This window comes from Glandiceps talaboti, chromosome 13 (genome assembly GCF_964340395.1).
Source record: "Glandiceps talaboti chromosome 13, keGlaTala1.1, whole genome shotgun sequence".
NCBI classification, from domain to species: Eukaryota; Metazoa; Hemichordata; class Enteropneusta; family Spengelidae; genus Glandiceps; species Glandiceps talaboti.
In genome coordinates, this window is record NC_135561.1 from 2,254,292 (window position 1) to 2,266,998 (window position 12,707).

Sequence of the window (12,707 nt, forward strand, 5' to 3'; positions counted from 1 at the left end):
GTAAATTTTGCTTTCGTTTTACAACTTGAAGTATATGGTTGAACTTGAACGATGACGTATTTCTTTTCAATTTCTTTTCAATTCGTGTACACCTCTGTCATTTCAATTAATACAAGATGATGGTTTCAGTAAACTTGACAGAAGATTGTTTGAAAAAGTTGTGTTTTTCTTCCTTTATGTATGACGGTAATGTGACAATTCACTTGTTTGCTCACTTACCCCAATATTCACTATGAATGCCACCATATCTGAAATCTCGACTTTGTCCACTGACATCAATAAGCCCTGCTTGGTCAACAAATACAGTTTCTGCTACCACGTCTAGCCAATGTGTCTGACAAAACAAAAATAAATGAATGCTGTGACATAAATTATCACTACACATGAAATGACTTTATTTCGGTGTCTTCACTGTACAATAAATACAGGAGTATAGAAAATCAACAAAATGTTTTTTGTTTTTTTTTGTTTTTTTTTGTTTTTTTTTACAAAAGTACTTGAAAATTGGTTTATGCGAGTGCTAAATTCCAAACAATAACGTGATCAGTCAAAGTAATTTTCATTGGCTCCTGATTTGAAGATTAGTTTGCACCTGTCGAATAACTGTTTTAATTTTCTACCCTTTTGGTTTGTGTTCCTCTGTACGTACGTACGTACGTACGTCCGTCCGTGTGTGTGTGGAACTTGTGAGACAGTCCGAATAAATAGATGTAATCCGATTTTCCGAATGAAAATTCTTTAAATTTTCAAAACGAGCGCGCGCGCGCGCGTGTGTATGTATGTATGTATGTATGTATGTATGTATGTCTGTGTGTGTGTGTGTGTGTGTGTGTGTGTGTATGTATGTATGTATGTATGTATGTCTGTCTGTCTGTCTGTCTGTCTGTCTGTCTGTCTGTCTGTCTGTCTGTCTGTCTGTCTGTCTGTGTGTGTGTGTGTGTGTGTGTGTGTGTGTGTGTGAGTGTGTGCGTGTTTGTACCTTTAGTCTGCCTCCAGGATGTATATGAAATCGTTCAGCTATGTTCAACACTAGCGATGGATAATTGGGATTTAAATCCGGTGAAATTGGATCGGGTGGGTACCAAGATTCGATGTCTCCGTCTGTCCAGAGTTGTAAATTCTGTAATACTAAAGTCTTTTTGTTCTCTCCAGCTGTGTGACCCTACACATAAAATACACACATTATTATTAATTATGAACGTGTTTGTATCTTGATTCCATATAAATAACGGTATGTTGAAATTTAACATTGCAAAAATGATTTGTAAGTTTACGTTGTTTTGAAACGTTAAAATTATTTGTCAACAAAAAAGTCAATATATGAAGGGAAAATACCTGCTGTGTTTAATAACCACCATTATCGTAATATTCAAATTTCATTGCAATTGAGTCGGGGGGGGGGGGGGGGCTACAAACGCTTATTGAGACTTTGTCTGTATTGAGACAATATTTATTGTGTAATAGCTGTTATAATCCTAATGATAGTAGGCGATAATCTGGACGTCGACGAAATGATGCACGTGTTACAGCACAAGTTCATTAACAAATGTATACAAGAGGTGAGAAATACTTTCAATTGTACTTGCCTCATATCCGACATAGAAATTTATATTTTTGCCAATAGTCAGATCTCGAACTCCGTCCACTGTTCCATCAAGGTGAATGTTATTGTAATATAGATCAACTAATGTCACATCTGTTAAAAAATATAACATTACAATTATCAAATAAGAATGGCAGCCCTTCGTATACTCTAGCTTTATATCACTTCACTAACCGTGGGGTGGGGTGGGGTGAGGTGAAGTCTTATGAACTGTCGACACATTTGCTATTTCATGTGACACTAAAATTAATCGTATCTGAGAGAACAAAGATGTAGTAAACATGAAATTTCATCTATAGGTTTACAAATGATGACACAATAATTATTCTATCCTACCAGAGTCTAATTTATCAATTTCAGATAGTGAACTTGAAAACAGATATGCCAATAGTAGTAGTGAAGTTACTTTTATTGGAATCTAGTTTTTGAATCGTCAACGACATGTAGCTTTCGTCCGAACAACTCTGACGTCATCAGTGTAGTGACGTCATAAAGATGGAGTCAAGTATCAATTTCTATTCTACTATATGTGTCAATATCTTCTCATCATTAATAATATAGTCCGAAAGTTACATAAATACCCTCAAGTCATATCATGCCATTGCAGACTAAGTTGAGTGTAAACTAGTATTTTATTTTCAAATGAAAATCTATCTGTGTTTTGAACAGTGTTTTAATTTGTTGACCAATTAAGGCAGAGGTTTTCGGTCTATTTAACAACTTTCACATTTTTTGGAACAAAAGTTGTCTTACCTGATGGTAAATTAAGATACGTGTTTTCATAGATTCTGAAGGATGCTGGGAAAGGTGAATCGGAGTCTATAATTGTCAGGGGATAATTCTCCGCTGAATGAAGCATTCCAGACCTGTCACCGTATAGTCTTCCTATCTCCACATCTGTCACACCGCTACCAGTATTCTCGAAAGCGAGATGTGCCCCCTGTTCGATGTACACGTGATCAAATGAATATGACGTCACGCCATGGTCTGAATCAGTGATAACATAAGCCCGAGCAGAATCTTCGTGAAGTTCATGTAGTATGTGGTCTCGAAGAGGTCGTTTACCACGATTGTGGATTTTAAGGGTTGTCTCGTTACCATTCGGAGTGGTATCAGAAATGTAGATAGTGCCAGGGCCTCCCGTCTCTCTGTAGCTCTTACCGCCGTAGGTTTGGAATACACCATTAAATCTGTAATCACTTGTAGAGTAAATCGCTACTCGACCTCCTGCTCCTCCACCACCGATTTCCCATACCTACAATTACAAATCAACAAGTACTTAATTACATTTAGAGTCAACTTTTCGTTCCTAATCACCAAACTATACTGACGTCAAATTTAGCATGGTTTATCAGTCTTAGTAAATGAACCATAAGAGTCATTCATACATCTTCAGTATCATATATTCCTTGTATGTGATTTAAATAAACCACTTCTAATAGCACAGTTCCAAAATCTGATTGGGAATGACTACTGTAGGCGACTTGATAAACACAATATATTGTATTACATGACTTATAGTTGTTCAGAATGTGCTAATTCACCAAGAGTTTTCCTAATTTGGCTTGTTACAAAACAGAAACTTTCCATCCACAACTGAGAAATTCTTGCTCAGGTCTGCGAGGTAGTCAACTTAATTATCACCACTTCTCTCCTCTGGGACAGTGCCCTAGCTTTAACAAAACAATGCTAAATATAAAAGAAGAGAAAGACTCGAGACTATTCTACTGTAATGTGTCACGTGAATTGTTTCCACTGAGGATGTTTATGCCAAAATATCTGTATTGTATATATACCTCATCACCAGATGCAACTTCGTTGGCACAATATCGTCCTGTAATTACATTGGGATGATTATTACGACGATTCCAATGAGATCTGCAATCACTTATGCAATTTGAATCTCTCCAATATTTGTAGTTCGTGCACTGCAAACAGCGTCGTTCTGAATCACATATGCTACAATCTGGTACGCATGCGCCGTCCCCTCCATTGGCAATTATTTCACCGCTTCCTGAAATAAGAATATGTAATAATGCATGATGTTAGTGGATAGGTTAACACAGGAGTTACTGAAAGGGAAAATCACATGGATATTTTGTTGTCCTGACATTAATTGATAGAATATTAATAGCGGGATGTCTCCGTGATATGGGTTACTAGGAGAATATTACACAAGGAGATACATTATGAACAAAAATCAGACACCATTCAAATATTCAAAGCCAAATGCTGGCATAATATGAACGTGTCTTCGATATTTTTGTTTAATCTAGGAATTCAGGTATTCTAAATTGAAGTATATTTCATGTTAATGTATCTAATAAGTGAATAACCTAACATGTCTGCCAATCAACATCTTCGTATTAAAGTCATTCACTCAACAAGTGAAAGCGAAAGAGGCAAGTCGATTGGTCAGTACGGGCAGTTTGTCAGAAGGAGTGTCTATTTGAACTTTGCTAAATATGTAACGGATAGTGATCCGCAAACTGTACGATGTGTGTCGTGTAATGTAATGTAATGTAATGTAATGTAATGTAATGTAATGTAATGTAATGTAATGTAATGTAATGAAGAAAGGCAGGAAAAAAGAGGGCAACACACCAGCAAATATGGTGGTAGAAAGACTGATACTGCCACCACTGGCACCACCATTACGGGCACGATCTGACGTTCCACCGTTGGACAAGACAGTGCCATCAATAGTCATGACGTCAGTAGCTGACATGATTATAACTCCCCCACCACTTCCAGTCGACTGTAAGATTGAAATGAAAACCAATATCAATGCGATTAAAACATAGTCATAAACAATTTTTCATTCAGCATGTTCAGTAATTTGCTGAGGTTTTGGGAACTTGATAAGGAAGGAATCAAGTAAAACCTGTATACGGGTTTTAGCTGTTGATGAATCCCGGTAAATATCCGGATAACTCTTTTATCATTATTTCTGTTGAAATTACAACATCAACCGATTGTTATGTCATCTTCCTATCAAATATGAAATCAGGATATATTAATATTTAATATTAACCTTGGTGTCTAGACATACAATGCATTGTGTAAAAAGTTGCTGGATTATAGACACTTATACGTTTCGACGTTTGTGGTATATTTACCCCTGTGCCACCACCGATACTTCCACCGCTACCAAATTCTGTTGGATTCAATACGTTTCCATACGCAGGCTCCGCATTGGGTACAAAACTACCCATACCACCCCTGCCACCATGTGAAGCACCAGACCCACCATTAGCATGATCAATACCAGGACTTTGACCTTGACCTGGTCCGTAACCTCTATTGCTGACATCAAGCAGGCCTTCATCATCTATCGTTATTGATGATGCTACAAAACAAACATACAACATTGTCCTCTATTAGCTTCTGTTCATCTTTCATCTTTCCCGCGATTGGAGTAATTAAATGACAATCTAACAGTAAATATGAATAGCTCATAACTTGAACAATGTGCAAAGTGATGCTCTTGTTTGACCGATTGTTGCCTTCCTTGAGCAAGATTTATCGTACCCCTGCATTGGTACTGTGTTGGTAGCGATTTTTACTTGTTGGTGTATTTTTGAGAGTACTAAAACTCTGGGTTACTAATATTAGTGTGCAAAATTACTTCTCTTATATCTGATATCATTAGGTATACCTTCTTTCATTAGAACAAAACAAAACTGAAAATCTATCTTACATTTAGAATACACCTACCTCGCAGTTCAAATTTGTTTGCTGTTAATGTTCCACCACCTCTTATGAGGAACTCATCTGAAAGCGTCATCTTTAGACCATTGCTATCCATCGTAGTTCCGGTATATGTAAAGACACCACCATCATGTATAGTCAGACTCTGTAATGTTACTTCACTGTCATTCAATGAATTGATCTTTCCTTCGGGGTGTATAGTTGTCAGTCCGTCTAGTGAAAGTTCAAGATGATCTACTCCCAACACTTGGCCGCCATACACAGTCAGACCAACGTCTTGTAGATAAGTATGACTATGAAGATGTGCAGTCCCATTCTGAAAGGAAAATACGTCGATCTTGGCACCATATATGGAATTGAAGCTACACTAGTTGTAACTAAAATGTAGTTTTGAAAATGTTTTGTTAGGTATTATAATTTACTCGTAATATATTACATCAGGAACAGTATTGCATCACCTGTTGGTAAACGTATTTTGTGAAGTTGTACGAGTAACACTGAAGTAAAACACTTTCTCTGTGTGATATACTCGTTTATAGCATTCACATCAAGTGTAAATGTATACTGTGTTTCAATTGGTTTATTTGCAAGTCTGGCACCTTCTCATGGGGTCAATTAGGAAATGAAACTGTATAAGTTTACACTTGATATGGATGCTATAAACGATCATGGTACATACAGAAAACGATTTACTTTGGTGTTATGGGTTGTATATACATGATAAATCAAGTCAAATTGATTATTGGGTCCTCACCCAAAAATCAGTGCACCCAACGGCAGTCATGATTTCAACCTGTTTCTGTATTGCTTACTATTACAGATAATATCGACTAACGATTAACATGTACAATGTCTAACTATTGGTAGTATTACAATGATGAATACATTATGATTGTCTGTTCGAAAAATAATACACCAGTTACAACTAGTGCAAAACAAGCTTTTGCTCAAGATTTAAACTTGTCACTACGCGACCCAAGGATAATATTGACCAATTATAACAGATACAATGTCTTATTAAAGTAATTTACCAATTTCTAGTGCACATATCTTTGGTTACTTGATGAACAAAAATGTCGCAGTTGCAACTATTGCACTGACGAAACTCATCTTGGCCATTTATTGAGTTATAATATCGAGAGCGTTGAACCTCAACTGTAGTCAACAGACACGTCAGATTTTGGGGAAAACGAGTCGTCAAATGTTCATTCCAATATAAAGCTTTGACTGTCATGATATAATGTAGCATTTATACATTTAAACATTTTTACCTCGTACACAGAGACACTGAATGGAATTCTGAAGGTAGCATTGTCATTGATATCAAAGTACTTGTCAGCATCTACATGCACGGTACCGGTATGATCACCAGCTATGTCTAAAACGGTCAGCCTGCGGAATCCTGTTGACGGCCACCCGTCATCATCAGTTGCTTCAATGGATGCGTGCGCATAACTACCAACATCAAGAACATCGATGTCGTAATCTGGTGTAGTATTCTCTGGGATTGTTATCCACGTACGCCGACTCTGTAACATTGAATATACAGCGAGATGAGTACACAGTTTATTCTAATAACCACGTGATATTAGGTAAGTAGCAGTAGTTTGTAATTCCATTGATGTCAAAATGTACCTGGAAAACGCGTCTATCAATTTGAAAATGTAAAAACAGGAATTATTTGCCATGTTTATTTGTCAGTGAAATTAATAATGGACATGTCGTAGACATACAAACATTGTTACCTTGACAACAGAAGCATTTACATGATTTAGTGACTAAAACGTATAATTTTAGTGTTTATGGTATGTCGCTCTGACTGAATATAAAGTTTACCTGTTTATCAGCATATTCAAAATCATTGTAGATACGTAGTGTTCTATGTTCTCCTTCCTCTGTATACTCCTTGAAATACACCGTTCCCGATGCACCATGTTCGTTCACACCACTACCACCAGCTGATTCAAACACTCCGTCAAAATCATCCTCTACGTAGTACAGGGCGAGTCTTCCACCACTACCACCGCCATGACCATTACCACCATTCACCTGGTGAATGTTCAAATTTGACCTCAATCAATAATACAACTTTTGCGTAATCTTCCTTAATGAATACTGTCAATTTTCAATAGATAGGATCATTCTTCGTAATTGAAATAGTCACGTGATGCTGACGATTATAAAGGATGAAAATATGTAGACATAAAGTTTGACAAGTTCAAGGTTTCTCTATGATTGAAAAAATCTAACAATGTATCCATATTTCTAAATGTATTTTAAACATCAGAATGGTCGATAAATGTTTATAAACATATATGAATGATTGTTTACAAGTTTACATTGAAATTTTGAGTAAAATGAGTAGTCAAATTTTGTCGATGTTTGTTGTTGTTTGGTTCGTTGTCATGTCTTTTATAGTAAAATGACACTCGTCAGTAAGATAACACATTCATACATTTGATGGCATGCCTCGTGAATACATAAATGTAGTCATATTGTCTAACAAGCATGGAAGTAAATTTTGAATAGTAATGTGAGATCAATACCTGTATACTGCCCATGCCTTCTAGTCTGTTTGTCACGATATGCATGCTACCACCACTACCACCACCAGCGTTGTAGTGTGGTGAATTTTCGCCATTGGCATGAAGCACGCCCTCTACCCTCATAAAGTTGGTGATATTCATTGTCAAGATTCCTCCGCCTGCACCACCAGTACGACCATCACCATCGTCTCCGCCTCCAGAGCCAAACTCACGAGGGGAGATGAATGAACCGTATCCTAGAGGGGACTCTTCAGTAGCACTATTACAGCTACCACTACCGCCATGACTAGCTCCAGTGCCGTAGCTACCATATGTAAAACCTGCACCAGGTCCCTCTATTGCGAGCAAAGGGAAGAGCACTGAAAGTTATTGCTGTAATACTATTTCGTTATTGTCGAAACCCAAATATGTTTGCACTGAATTTAAAGCCTTGTACATATAGTTTTTCTATTAAACAAATGACAAATATTGTTTGTTGTGAAGTAAACTACATGATGGACTAAATAACGATGTTTTCCGGAATGTAACGTCACATCACAATAGAAAAATCCAGAGTGGTCTGAGATTTGACGCAAACGATCCATTACAAAGACATATTTAGTGTACGTTGACATTTCTTAATGCTGTATATATATCTGTGACATACTATACCACTTTGATTTTTGACAATATATATGACATGTCAATTTCAAAAGTCAATGTTCTTACCTTCAGCCTCGTACCCGTTGTGGTCTACATTCATGGAGCCTAGAGAATCAATAATCACATCTTCTACTTCGATATTAAGATTGACGCCGGAGAGTTGAGCACCTCCATACACACGAATAGACTTTCCTCTGAGAGTACGTCTGTTGCGTCCATTGTGTATCTCCATAGTACCATGGTTACGAACCTTACAGTGTGTAAAGTCCAGTGTCTCAGTTGCTTCTCCTTCAATGTTTATCATTTCGTGCATGTATAAAATTCCTGTTTTAGAGAAATTAGAGAATATAATATAACGATTTGCAGTCTTGCAGATGCCAATGCAGTCTGTAGCTGTTCACACATAGAATGCAGCATATACCATACATAATTTAAGTATTTGTCTATAACTGTTATAATTGAATGCAGAAGACTTGATTACAAACTTCATAAAACGTGTGACTCAGAGAGGGAGAAAGAGAGAGAGAGAGAGAGAGAGAGAGAGAGAGAGAGAGAGAGAGAGAGAGAGAGAGAGAGAGAGAAAGAAATGATAAATACACATGTAGGAGTCGAATATTGGATCCACTGAATGTCATCTACTAAAAATACATCAGTGTCAGCTGAACTTTAATTAGCTTAAATTCCCATTCAAAAGAATTTATAGAAATAAAACCAATGGATGTATGTGCAATGACACATTCGTGAAATCACGTGTCATACTCGTACATTTAAAATTTGCAAAACTAAAATACTATGGTACGTTATTACCAAAACTATTCTACAGTGGGAGGCATACACATTATGAATCCATACATCCATAGATATATCCGCAGACAACCAAAACAAACTGAATAACTTACCAGCATCTGCAATCGTAATATTCTCAAGGTTTTCTAGGACGCCTTCTACGTTCACAACAACGCCGTCAACTTTCAATTCCCCTTGTAGCGTAGCCAACCCACGTCTGTACACAAACATATCGACAGGCATAGGAGAATTCACTGAATAGTAGGTTTGGTTGGAACCAACGTGTACACGACCGGTACGATCCCCGAATAAACTGCCGAGTCGAATGCTCAAAGCATCGGTTGGGTTTTCCGGATCCACAAAAGCAATATGGCCACCACCGTAAACATGAAGTTCATCGATCATAATGTCGTCTGTAAAATTATGACTCTTTTCATTTCTGTTTGATATTTCAGAGGGTTCTCCAGGTATGACCCACGTCAATGTCGAACCTAACTCAAGACTGCTGTAGGTGCTAGTCAAGTTTCGTGCCATATCTCGTGGATATCTTCCAATGTTGTTGATGTACAGAGTTCGGTTTGTCAGTGGCTCTGTAACGTTTGAATCATGTGACATCCGTGACTCGTCACTCGTTCCATCCAACAGTCTCGTTTCGTTTATCGCCTGGAGTTTATGAAGATAAACTGTACCAGCTCCACCAGGTTCATAACCGCCGTCACCACCATAGGCGAAGAAATCACCTTTAAATCAGAGGTAATAAGATCATCATTTATTTGTTTTCTATAACACAATAAACAGGGAACCTTCAAACTCATAATTATTTTATTATATTATAGGAATTGTCTTGAAGACACAAGTAGGGCTAGGGAATCCAAGTCATGGGTTATGTGTTGTTTACACTTAATTGAAGAGATACCCATTTTACATATGTACATACCTATAAAATGGTTGTCTGAGTAGTATATCGCAATTCTTCCTCCTCCGCCTCCTCCAGCATGCATGCTAGCACCAACATACCCGTCACCACCCTTTGACTCTATATATCCATCGCCATCAATGATCTCGGTTTCGATCCATATGCTTCCTCCACTACCTCCCCCAGCTCTCGGTGATCGCCATTTCCCACCGTTAGCCGTAATATAGCCATCAACAACCAATTTGTCGCTGTGAATGAGGAGTTTTCCACCACCACCTCCCCCAAGATGTGGGAAGGAAACATGTCCGCCATCCCTGCCAAATGTATCGGGTTGTAAAAAGGAGCCGTATGCTGTGCCAATAACGGATTGTCCATTACCCCGACCGCCGCTGCCACCATGACCACCACCCGAGCATCCAGTAGACCCCTTTCTTCCGAATCCAACACCTACAATTTAAACGTTTGCATAAGTTTCTATTGAAAGTTTCAATAAAGCAGTGAATAGTTTGTTTTCGTGTCCTGTAACTGGACAAAACATACACATCTCAAAGTATTTTGATCGTATACTGTTTATAGATTTTTTAAATAACCTTTATAATTATGGTACGTTATTCAGTTAATTTCATAATCACCAGTATTGTGTGCGTATGTATGTATGTATGTATGTATGTATGTATGTATGTATGTATGTATGTGTGTGTGTGTGTGTGTGTGTGTGTGTGTATGTATGCATGCATGCATGCATGCATGCATGTATGTATGTATGTATGTATGTATATTGTGAGTGTGTGTGCATGTGTATGTACGTGTATGTATGTATGTATGTATGTATGTATGTATGTATGTATGTATGTATTTATGTATGTATGTATGTATGCATGCATGTATGTATGTATGTATGTATGTATGTATTTATTTATTTATTTATTTATGTATGAGGTATGTGTGTGTGCGTGCGTGCGTGTGTGTGTGTGTGTGTGTGTGTGTGTGTGTGTGTGTGTGTGTGTGTGTATGTGTGTGTTTTATCAAATGTCAATCCATTACCCCCCGAAACCACCACCGCTGTAAAGCCACAAAATGTTGTGAAGCCACGCACTCGGGCTTCACACTTTTGGCCCTCCTATTACGCTTAAAAAGGCATAAAAAGTGCCTAGAAATGTTCTCAGCGATGGTCCTACTTTTTTGTCAAAAATATAATATGTGCGAAAATCGGCGTGAGTGTTCGCAAAAGTCACCAGGAAAGCACACACACATGTTCTAGGCACATAGCGCCACCAAGAGTTGAAATCGTTCATGTGCGCATGCGCGTATCTCTGTAACTAGTGTAAGTTTGCTGTTCACTTGTGAGTACTTCCAGGGAGCATTCACGACCTCATGACAAGTCCTGTCATTGGAGTTTCCTTTTTCTGAAGGTTAGTAATCCACCACTCATATTTTGGTAATTTAATGACTACCATTTAAGACCATTATTTCAGAGTTTCAAAATGAATTGGCGACACTATTATTCTGACCCTTCACAGTGAGCAAACTCAAATTGAATATGGTCGCTCATATGTGTGGCCCTCTGTGCTGTAGATGTTGTTGAATTCATCTATTTTTGTCAACATTTTCAGCATTTATTGTTGCCAAGCCTTTCATCAAAGGATAGAGACATTCATCTGCATGTATGTGTTTTTTTATTTAAAAGTAGTCGCTCATGTTCCAGACAGAGGCGATCTTCTAGGGCTGTACAATTTTAGTTGATGGCGACATGCCTAAATCTGGGTAGTCTGAAAAGGGAAAGCACAGAAGCCAAGAGTACTGAAAAACGAAAAGTCACAAATGAATGAAAATATAGACCATGTTTATGCTTACCATACAAAATTTACAGTGTACACCTCATGTAGTGGGGGAGGGGTCCTAGGGGTCTCCCCTTATAAATCCTGGAGGTTTTGTACTGTGAAAAGTCAATTTTGAGACTATTCAGACCCTTTCAGACAATAATTTCCAAGCTTTACAAGACAGCACCAACATGTAAAAAGCAACTACACAGGGTTGAAATACTTATACTTTGATAGCATCTTGACAGTAAGTGGGGTAGAGCTTGAGACTGGGATATGTCCACCTTATGTGGGGGGGGGGGGTCCAAGGGGTCTCCCTCTAGAAGCCCTGGGGGATTGTTATTCTTAAAGCCAATTTTAGGCTATTCAAACCCTTTCAATCAATAACTCAATCCATGCTTTACAAGACAGCACAATCAAGTATCAGAAACTATTATTTATAACTTACATAGGGTTGAAATATGTTCTTAAACAGTTAAATGACATCATTATATACATGTAGTAAAGGTCAGCACATCTACTGGTACTATCATTGGTAGGGGAGATTTGGAGTTTAAGACAATTTTAGACTACCTTGGCAAACATTTCACATCTTTAAAAGACAATATCATCTCAAATTAGAATTGGGTGAAAATATTTAAGAAAAGTTTGATACCATTATGACAGTAAAAAGGTTGTTGGTT

At 37.7% G+C, this 12,707-nt stretch overlaps 1 protein-coding gene across 1 annotated transcript in view; it reads right to left on the minus strand.

Moving 5' to 3' along the window:
- The window catches only part of LOC144444889 (uncharacterized), a 112,561-nt gene that overhangs the window by 24,255 nt on the left and 75,599 nt on the right, over positions 1-12,707 (minus strand). Inside the window, exons 51-64 of the mRNA XM_078134440.1 lie at positions 10,226-10,651; positions 9,402-10,028; positions 8,569-8,826; positions 7,861-8,195; positions 7,151-7,363; positions 6,586-6,843; positions 5,321-5,630; positions 4,723-4,952; positions 4,208-4,361; positions 3,400-3,617; positions 2,357-2,858; positions 1,587-1,696; positions 980-1,162; positions 220-334 (exon numbers count right to left, since the gene is read on the minus strand). Coding sequence (XP_077990566.1) covers positions 220-334; positions 980-1,162; positions 1,587-1,696; positions 2,357-2,858; positions 3,400-3,617; positions 4,208-4,361; positions 4,723-4,952; positions 5,321-5,630; positions 6,586-6,843; positions 7,151-7,363; positions 7,861-8,195; positions 8,569-8,826; positions 9,402-10,028; positions 10,226-10,651 — 3,939 coding nt within the window. The remainder of the gene's footprint in view (positions 1-219; positions 335-979; positions 1,163-1,586; positions 1,697-2,356; positions 2,859-3,399; positions 3,618-4,207; positions 4,362-4,722; positions 4,953-5,320; positions 5,631-6,585; positions 6,844-7,150; positions 7,364-7,860; positions 8,196-8,568; positions 8,827-9,401; positions 10,029-10,225; positions 10,652-12,707) is intronic.